Source organism: Montipora capricornis, chromosome 11 (genome assembly GCF_036669925.1).
Source record: "Montipora capricornis isolate CH-2021 chromosome 11, ASM3666992v2, whole genome shotgun sequence".
NCBI lineage: Eukaryota > Metazoa > Cnidaria > Anthozoa > Scleractinia > Acroporidae > Montipora > Montipora capricornis.
The window spans coordinates 32,353,714-32,363,713 of record NC_090893.1 but is presented as its reverse complement, the minus strand read 5'-3'; the positions used below and the strand labels follow the sequence as shown (position 1 = coordinate 32,363,713).

General features: G+C 39.5%; 1 protein-coding gene across 1 annotated transcript in view; it reads right to left on the bottom strand.

Moving 5' to 3' along the window:
- LOC138023850 (RB1-inducible coiled-coil protein 1-like) overlaps positions 1 to 10,000 on the bottom strand; it is an 81,838-nt gene that overhangs the window by 2,925 nt on the left and 68,913 nt on the right. The window contains exons 16-24 of the mRNA XM_068870933.1: positions 9,850 to 10,000; positions 8,225 to 8,285; positions 6,012 to 6,051; positions 5,646 to 5,692; positions 5,020 to 5,067; positions 4,418 to 4,497; positions 3,272 to 3,399; positions 2,868 to 2,883; positions 670 to 721 (exon numbers count right to left, since the gene is read on the bottom strand). The exon at positions 9,850 to 10,000 is cut by the window's right edge and continues 30 nt beyond it. Coding sequence (XP_068727034.1) covers positions 670 to 721; positions 2,868 to 2,883; positions 3,272 to 3,399; positions 4,418 to 4,497; positions 5,020 to 5,067; positions 5,646 to 5,692; positions 6,012 to 6,051; positions 8,225 to 8,285; positions 9,850 to 10,000 — 623 coding nt within the window. The remainder of the gene's footprint in view (positions 1 to 669; positions 722 to 2,867; positions 2,884 to 3,271; positions 3,400 to 4,417; positions 4,498 to 5,019; positions 5,068 to 5,645; positions 5,693 to 6,011; positions 6,052 to 8,224; positions 8,286 to 9,849) is intronic.

The following is a 10,000-nucleotide window of genomic DNA, read 5'->3' as shown; positions in this document are numbered from 1 at the left end:
TGATCATAGTAGCACTTTAAGCTGATGCTTAAAGTGCTAGCCCATCACCATCTTTGCTTCATACAAAAATTTATGTGTTTTATTCACCCACCTTCACAGCACCAGTTTCTTAGACCCCAAACCCGCCTTTCATTATAAAACAGCCTACTTGTGTTCCAAGGGAACGTTTATACTTTAAACAAATTCTAACAAAAATATAGTTTATAGTTACTGGAGGATTCATGTCAGACATCAATGAATCCTGGGGCCCGTTTGTTGAGACTCCTGAAAAGCATTTGTGAACCTGCCATCCCATTGTTTTAAAAAGATGGTTTTTTTTACTACATTTACAAGATAGCTAAAAGCAAAATGATTGCGAAAATCAATACCTCCAAAGCTCTCTCTTCTGGAGATACAGAGGGAAATGTGACACCAGAAAGTTTGGGACTTCGACTCCCAGGAGTGACCGGTAAGTAAATCCTCCCCACGATTTCAATGAAATGTCAGTTATACAGGTATTGAGAATGAAGAACATTATCAGCTTTATATTAGGGGTGTGATCTTGATATAACATTAAATTCTCATGACTATCCAACAATGAAATCAATGGTACTAGTTAGGAGAATGAAAGTTTTGATCATGGGAATGAACGGGTTGAGGCTATTTGTGAGTGAGAAGGAGGAAGCTTACCTTTTTTGCTTGAACGTATTCCTTGTCTGTCATCTGCGCTAGCATCCACTGTCTGCAAGACAAGACAATTTATCAAATGAAAACAATGAGGACAGACCTCAAACAACAATGTTGGCGAGAGCACTCACTCTCTGACCATGCCGACAGGGGTGTCCACAAATGAAAGTAATTAAACGCAAGCAGATTTCAAAAAGCATCATGAAGTGTGCGGTGCCGATGTAACTGGGACCTCAAGATCGGAGGACGAGTACGAATACGAGTAAATCTCGTTCCCACAGCCTCCGTTACCCTTGTCCAGCGGAACGGGCGCCGGAGGCTCTGGAATAATCTAAAACCGGAACCAGAAAACTCTGGTTCCGGTTGAATAACTGCGCATGCGTGAGCGGAGACGGTTAGAAATCAACAAAAACACTGGAGGTCACCTTGCCATGAAAGCGCTTACTTTTCACTCACCAGAGTATAAATACATCTCCTGATACACTCGAGACATTTAAACCGCAGAAAATAAGAAACTAACGAGATGCATTTTATCAATCAAAACAGATTTCAGTGTCTGGTGTTACGCAAGTGACAATTGCTGTATTTACAAAAACAAAAACGTTACGGAACTGGCAAGTTGTAAAACGATTTATTTCTAGATCACCTTCAACTTCTTATAGATAACAATCCATTTTTGCGTTTAGAATTTGAAAAATGAAAATGGCAGGAAGTAAAACCGTTTTTCAACAGCCAATCAAATGTGGCCTTTTTTTGTATTCGACCAGAGTCTTTCTTTCCCGACCGCTGACCAAGGGAACGATGACCCTGGGAACGAGATTGACTACGAGTACGAGTTTTCCGTTCTGAGCATGCACACTTCGAAAAATGTCGGCCTCGAAACCTTGCGCTCATGCTCACTACAGAAAACTCGTACTCGAAGTCGTCCTCGTCCTCCAATCAAAAAGTAGACTCTCTCGGGACTTCGTCCCTCGCTTTCGCTCGCGCGCGCTTTCGCAGTCGACTTGTAGCAAGTGTAATGAAAAAGGCCCCCATTGAAAAGAACGAATACAATATTAACTGGCTTGAACCAAGCTTACAAACAGATCATCATTCAGTAATAATATTGATGAGCATCCTACGAATGGACAGAGGATACCGGTACTGGTTTGAAATAATCAGCAAAGCAAGAGAGACTTAAGGGGGCAGTGTCACGCTAGTTTAGTCAAAGTTCAAACTTTGCATCAATGAAGACCAAAAAATAATGCTGTAGTTTTGTTGCCAATGGCTATTGAAGTGCACTGAAGTTATTCTTCGTTGTTTGCAACCAAGGATGGAGGGGACGGGAATGGATTGAAACTTGAAAATAATGGCCAGTTTCTTCAAGTTTAGAGACCTTGTCCTCTGAAAGTCACCAAAAGTTAAAGATGAATAGCTCTTTGTGCCATATTACATTTCTTTTTTTTTTTTTTTTTAAGTTAATATCAAGTTAACAAAAAACAAGGCTAACCCGCAAATCTAGGCGGGTAGCGAGTGAGACTCTTTACAGAGTAAACATCTCAGTGAGTTGTCGGGAATGTTAAACGTGTGTGATACACGCTCGTACGTACTTGCTACCAGCCAATCAAAACGCGCGTCTGCCAGCACATAACCAATCGAAATTCGTGTGATGTCAACAGCCGTGTTTACAGACTCTCAACGAAACACAGCTACTGACCAATGAGAGTGCGCGTACTATCCTAATTATTTTATAATATTTGATAGTTCTGAGCAAAATTCATCAATATGATTCTTCCAAGTTAGGTAACATGAATCAAAGGTAACACCAAAATATTTGACGATGACAATGTCATTGATATTTACATCATCAATTTTTAAATTTAATGACTTGTGTGGTTTTAATTTCTTAGAATGAAAAGTACGGAATGCTAGTCTATTGGATTTCATCCACTCAGCAACTGCACTGAGCTCTTGATTTATTTTCAGTTCAAGATAAGTGAGATTTTAAAAGGGCAAATCCTAATCTTTTAGTGTTAAAGCCAAGAATGCAAAAGCAGGCAAAGTTCTTCTTCATTCTTTGACACGTGTCTACAATCAGGGGGAGCAATAGGCAAATCCCCCCTCTAAGAACTTAATACCATGCAAGATTGTCACGCCAGATTGCTTAAGGGGCACCACAATCTGATCAAATAATAATACGTCCAAGATTAGGTGATACTTGCCTTTTTTTTGGCCCACCTGCAAATAACAAAAAGATAAGAGTGATAAATTAAAATCAAATTAAAACCAAAGCAAATCAGTTACGATAGAAATGATTTAAAACAGAATGTTTTACTGTACGTCTAGGATTGAAAGCTGTGAAGCACAAAATTGCTAGGCAAGCTATTCTCATATACAGGTGGATGCCATTGGGCATTTAATTCTTATAACCCAGGGACCAGATTCAAGAAGCCCTCGTAAGTTAAGATGTATCCTGAGTACTGTTTTCTAACAATAGGCTATGATATCAAAATTATGGGGTATTGTGAGAAAACAGTACTAAGGATACATCTGGGGGGCTTCATGAATCTGAACCCTGGTTAGCAATGATAACAATAATTATTAAAAGGTGGTCTTTGATACTTACTCATTGCAAGGTCCAGCTGATCCAATGAATCAGGATGTAGAAAGAAAAGTGTCTGTCCAGTGGTCACCACAAGATAATTTTCGTACGTATTATCAAATTTGAGGAGAATAACATCACCAATCTGGAAGCTGGTGAAAAGGCAAATTTAATGACCAGTACAATTATTAAACAAAAATATTTGGTTAACTGTGTTCAAAAAAAAAAAAAATCCACACAAATGAGAACTGTACAGTAAGTTACAATCAAATTTTTTCCATGATTCAATTTTCCGATTCAGGTCATAAAATTCACTAGAAAAAAAAAACTATTTTTTTTATAACTGTACAGTAACTTGTGGTACTGACTGAGGAAATAAGGTTAGAAATTCAGGGGGTTTCATTAAGTGCCGGGCACAAGGCAAACTGACCTGCTATGTACACGACTTTGCCTGGCTGCTTTCACCATCTCAACGGACTGTTTTTTTTAATACAAAGATTGATTAAAAAGAAAACAGTTTTGTCATTTTCTTGATCTGTCTTCTGTTGTCAAAATGTCACAATTTCATTCGCTGCCTTCAATTTCAAAGCCATATTCAACTCAGAACGAATGGCCCCATAATGCTTTGCGAAAAATCCCAATGTTGCGTCTTTTGCTATGGCAGCTCAGAAAAGACCGCGATCGATCGCCGATTTTTTTTCTTTGCCAGCCTAATTGCCTCCAGATGAGAAAAGGCTAGGATTTGAGTGCACTTTTGTGTCACCTTAATGAATTAATTTTCTTGTGGATATTGGTATCAAATCATTAAATTGTCTAAAAAAGGTGCACTTTTTCTGTGGTTGAAGAACATCGCTTTGGGCTCCAGAATGCAGGAAAACATGTCTCTCCAACTTAAGAATTTCAAGATCTTCTGGGAGAGCATGCCCCCAGATACCCCTAGGAGAGAAGGGCCACAGTACTTTGCCTCGGTTTTAAACCCATGCGCCCCCCCCCCCCCCCCCCATCCTGCTTCAAACCTTAATGACACCCGTGGTTAGAATGGTATCTAAGTATCTATCTTGATCTTTTGATCAAGAAACAAAACCATATAGATCTTCTCAACGGTCTGGCCATAAATAGCAAATCATGATAGCATGCATTGTAATATGAGATAATGAGAAAACATCTTACTCTTTGAGTGAGATTTTATCCAAGGCTTTATCTGACTTGGTTGTTGCAGTGGCTGCTCCAGCAAGTTGTTGCATCTGAGTCTGAAATGTACAAACCCAAAGTTCCATGAACCAATAATATTCATTAATGGCAATGAATCGGATCCAACCTTTCCAGCCACGCATCGCTCAACATGTTGGTTGACACATCACTCACACGTAAACCAACAAGTTCCTAAAAAACTACAAATTAAAGTATGTGAATAAGGCTTACACTAGTTTACGAAATGAAACGAACCAAAATACAGAAAGGATGCTAAATATTCATTAAAGCGGTTAACCTTAGGCCTAAATAAGCCTAAACAGAAGTTTTTAGGCCAAATGTTAGCAATTGTAAACGGTAAGGGTTGTACCCGCCCGCAAAATTTCGATCCGTTTTGCAACAGTAATAAAACAACCATAACCGTTTACCAAGGCTAACATAATTAGGCCTAAAAACTTTTGTTTAGGCCTAATTAGGCCTAAGGTTAGCTTTAATGAATGTTTAGGATTCTTTCTGTATTTCAGTTCGCTTTGTTTTGTTTCACAAATTAGTGCAAGCCTGCGAATAAGTGTTGCACTTACTAATTGCTGTTGAAGTATTCTTATTTGTTGTTCTTTTTCATTCAAAGCCTGGTAATAGGATGGAAGCAAAATTACTTCATTCAATTTGATAACAATATTTCTTTCAGCTATACACTGAAAATTTTCTGCAGCTGTTCGAGACCTCCCTTCTAAATTTTGGCAAAGACAATTACATGCATGCTGTTGTATGTCTTGACAAAAAAGGGGGCAGGGATGGCGCAGTGGTGAGAGCACTTGCCTCCCTCCAATGCGGTTGAGCTGGTTTGTTAGTTCTCTACTCTGCTCTGAGAGGTTTTTCTCCGAGTACTACCGTTTTCCCTTCTCCTCAAAAACCAACCTATGGTTTGATGTGAGTTCATTTGACTTGATTTCTGTACAGTGTCCTCAATAGGCCATTTCCGAGTTCGTGTCTGCCTCCTCTTCAAAGCGAGTCAAAGTGCAAAGTTGTGATGGTAATTAATTCTACTTTACATATGAATGAAAACTAATTTTCACAAGAAAAACTTCCCACTTAGACTCGCTTTGAAGAGTAGGCAGACACAAACTCGAAAATGGCCTATTATGCCCCAGTGCTAAATACAGTTGACACTTCATTTTTAAATTCTACTCCATTCAGTTCTTCTTACTTGTTTAAACTCTGCACTTTGCAAGACAGATCTGCCCGTCTCATCTCCTGAAGAAAACGTCAATTAGAAATGTAACAGGTTACAATAACGTTAAACCCTCTCTTGGGAGGGGAGGGCCCGGGATTTATGTATCACTTTTTTTATTCAATCAAAGGATGAAGGAATTTTGATATGGTGACTACTTGTTATTACACGAAAAACAAGAGATGGTTTGCAACCAATCTCTAGAGAAAGAAATAACAACGCTGCAATGTACAATTGCTGGTGGACGAATAACAGAACTTTTGTTTTCGTACAACAACATGGCGGCGATGACGTAACACGAAAACCAGCTATAGTTGCAGGTAAAAACTTAAGGTTACTCACCAGATTGTTCTGATAAGATTGCTTTGAATTTCCTGTTTTCCTGCAAAGATGGACAAATTACATTTTGAAAGTCGTGATTTCCAGTTCAATAAATTAGTAATAACATACAAAAAAAGGTCGTTTCACTGCACTTTCTGCTAAGAAGTCTCCTCGGCAAATCACCTGGGTTGGTTTTGTTCTGCCCATTAACCATTTCATGTAACGTGCAACACAATTTCATGATTAGTTGAGCAGTTTGGGTCTTTTAAGTAATGGTCCGGCTAAGAAGCAGGCAGCCCAGCGGCAAAAGTACTTAGAAGCTGCGAAATATTAATTTTTAATTTCACTCCAATCGAGGCATCTGATTGGCTAATATCGGAAAATGTCGAAAAAAGATGAGAAAAAAATGAAAAAAAAGCCTTTTTTGGATTTCTTCTTCCCCATGCCCTTGATCTCTGTCTCTCGGCCAAATTTGGGCATTGTTCTATGCGCCAATCAAATGGCGCATAGAATCTTGACGATATTTACAAACATAGTTTTTGAAGGCATAATGATTTGTTCTACGAAACAGAATCTAATTTTTTAGACGGCAAGTCGATTACATTTTTCATTGAAATTCAAATTTCGCGCTTTTAGCTGCTTACACCAATGGGAACAGCCGAACTTAATTTGATTAAAAATGTTGGCACATTTTAACTAACCGACGCTATTGCCGCGGGCTATTGTTTTTCTGCCTGCTTTTTAGCCGGACCATTACTTAAACCTCATTTGATTGCTAATTACTTTATTTGAAGTATATAATTTAGCTCTCACTTTGGACTTATTTTTTGTCGGGTCGCGATTTTCCTGTACATGCGTAAGATTTCTTTGCCAATGGTAATTTAAGTGTTCAATTATTTACTTAATTTATTTTCTCATTTGTCGACACTAAGTCATTGCACTTGGTATCTCCTCATTCAGAGGCACTTGCGATGACCACAAGAGCATGAAAGTTTATGTGACAAACTTGGGGGAAATATATATTAAAGAATTGTGTGCGTGACCGGAGGGGACACCTCGCGTGATGCTTATTGAAATCCACGTTCAACCAATTACTTGTATTTCTAGATATATTTGGTAGCTAGGAAAGTATGCTCTTACAAGGGAATTTTTCTTCCAAGAGAAACTGCCATTTGATGCTCTTCCAAACGTGTCCCGAACTGCCGTTTGGTCTGTCCAAAGTACTGATGATCACAGTCATCCCCCCCCCCCGGGGGGGGGGGGGGGGAGAATCCCATATAAAAAGGACGGGGGTGCTCCTCGTACCTTTTAGGGGTTAAAAAAGCGGTTTTGGTACCTCTTAGGGTGTTCAGCTTCAAAAGGTCCACAGCGGGAGCTTTAGCGGTACCTTTCAGGGTATTCAGCCGAAAAATTATGACAGGAGACATTTGACAATTAACTAATTTTAAACTTTGTCTAATTAAAACCCATAATTGGCCCCTGTTAGAAGTGAAAAAAAATCCATGCCACGCCCAGAAGACAGCATCTTGGTACCTCTTAGGGATTCTTTTCAAAATTTCCGACGAGCACCTCCATCCCCTGGGAGTCATTCCACAGGATTCAGCAAACCGCATCAGTTTGCTGTTTCCTCAGTACCGTAAGTTAGGTTTGGCAAAAAGGCCGTTTAAAATCTAGGAAAGTTTTTGGGTAGCTTTCATGCTGTGGCCGCCAATTTAAACTCTTTTGATAGGTTCTGTAACTTCTTGAATGTACAGGATGACAGCAAAACTAGCAGCTGAGTTCTCATCCATCGAAGTTACAAGAAGGAGTGACTGGCTTTGTACAGTTATGCAATAAAGATTTTGGGTAGCCACTAACCTTACCATGAATACCATGAATATCTCTCTCAGTTTCGAACTGCAGAACGTCTTAACCCAACTGATTTCCTGAGGTTGTACATTGACCAAATGCCATCAGTCAATACAGAGTCTTTGTTCTCCCGTTCACTGAGTGAACTCTCTGCTTCGATTGAACACTAGTCATTATCCGACAAAGCCAGAGACCAAGGCAGAAATGATGATTCCATCAGAAATTTCATTCGTTTTTTCATATCATCTTAAGATGCCAAAATGCAGAAAAAGAATGTCTGTGCAGCAGAAATGATGTATGGTTTTGTTTGCTAGTGAGAATTATTTCGTGCATCTGAGTATGACAAAATGAAAACGAGGATAAAATTAACAGCTGCTGGTTCTTACGTTCTCAAGGACCTGAATCTTCTGTTGAAAGTCCTCCTCAAGTACTGCATCAGTTCCACGCCTGAAATAACAATTATAATTATGTGTATTGTTATTCCGGTTCAAATTCCAAACTCCTTGATTAGGGTGAATTTCATCACCACAATCTGCACTTGGGCATGAAAACATAGCTTAAACACAAAGATGTACCCCTAAAACTGTTGTGCCTTCAGGCACATGCCGATCACAACTTTGTCAATTAACTACATCTTCTAAAGAGCTCAGGGAAAATTCTAAGGATTAAAAAAATTCCATCAAAATATTTACGGTTTTCAATGGGAGCCGGCGGCCGGAGAAATTCCTCGGCTATTGCGTGTGAACTCGCCACCTACTTTTCCTTGGAAATTACCCCAAATTTTACGAATACCATGAGAAACATTCGCAGAGAAGACGAGCCTTGGATCAGGAAAGATTTGCTCATGAAAAACAAATTAAAAGATACGGATGAATTCTGAGTAATTTCGGCGGCCATTTCGGTTTCCCACAGTGATCGAGGTTTGAGCACACACAGCAGCGGTCCAACAGTCCAGTACGTACTTGGTGCAAGCTGCTTGATTTGCTAACTACATAGACCCATATCACTCAATGTCCAAACAAAAGATTTTGCCCGTCGAACCTCTCATTCAGTGTGAGGCTGGACGGGCAAAGACAATGCAAAGACAAAGCCTTTATTCCCCAAGGACTCCAAAATGGCCGCCGAGTGATAAAGGTGAATTTGAAGCGCGACAAGACCACATATTTGCAAAAAGGTCTTCTCGGTCCCTACAGATGAAATACATTCCACGCGGCTGTACAGAATGCCAGGGGCCTTAAAGGGGTCTATGTCACGCTATTTTAGCGTCTTTTCAAAACCCTGATTATTACTTCTTGACGCATGATAATGTTTGAATTGCTTTCAAGATGTTGAATCTTTTTTCATCACCTTACAAAAATCATTCAAGAGATTAGATGCTATATCGTGCTGACCTTTGACTGCTATTGGATGGTAAGCCATGCTTGAAAATAACTACCGAAGCATCCTCCCCCAGGGAAATTTTGAAAGTTGGGCCTCTTAGAATGCATTTCTTGTATTCTGGTGCACGAAATTAGGTCTTTGAATACAATGCTAATATCATTAAATTTTGGCTTTTTTATTCAGAGAGTACATTACTACTCTAAATTTTTGAAATTCAGTTGATGGCAAGATGCATTTTGGATTTTCAATAAAAATGCTTGTAGGCGGCAAAGCGTGACGAGTAGGCAGAGAATGGACAACACACAGCAAAGGTGCACTTTCCAAGGGCCGAAGGCATGATCTTGTAGGGGGTTCTGGGGCAAAAATCGAGGGAATATCAACTCCTTCCGCAGAAGGTTTTACGTCTGTCAGGGGCAAGAAATCCTAACAACATTTGAAAATACTTGACTTATTACCCACAACCTCCCTCACAGTTTTTCAAGTGACATGTCATGCATGCATTCTGCATGACAACTGTGACTTGATTTAAAGTCAAGCAGTTTCAGGCAAAATGTTGTCAAATGTAATCACAAATCTAGTGCTGGATTCAACCCATTTACTAATGACAACAAAATCTGATAACACCACTGACTCTGTCTCCTGATCTTGCTCTGTTGATTTCTTGTTTCTCTCTACTTCCCACATTTGTCTTTCAACTTGTAGCAGAGTGAGTGTTGATGCTTTCTCTTGTTCAATCTGTTGTAAGAACTCTGCTTGTTTGTCTTGCATTAAAAGCTCGGCTT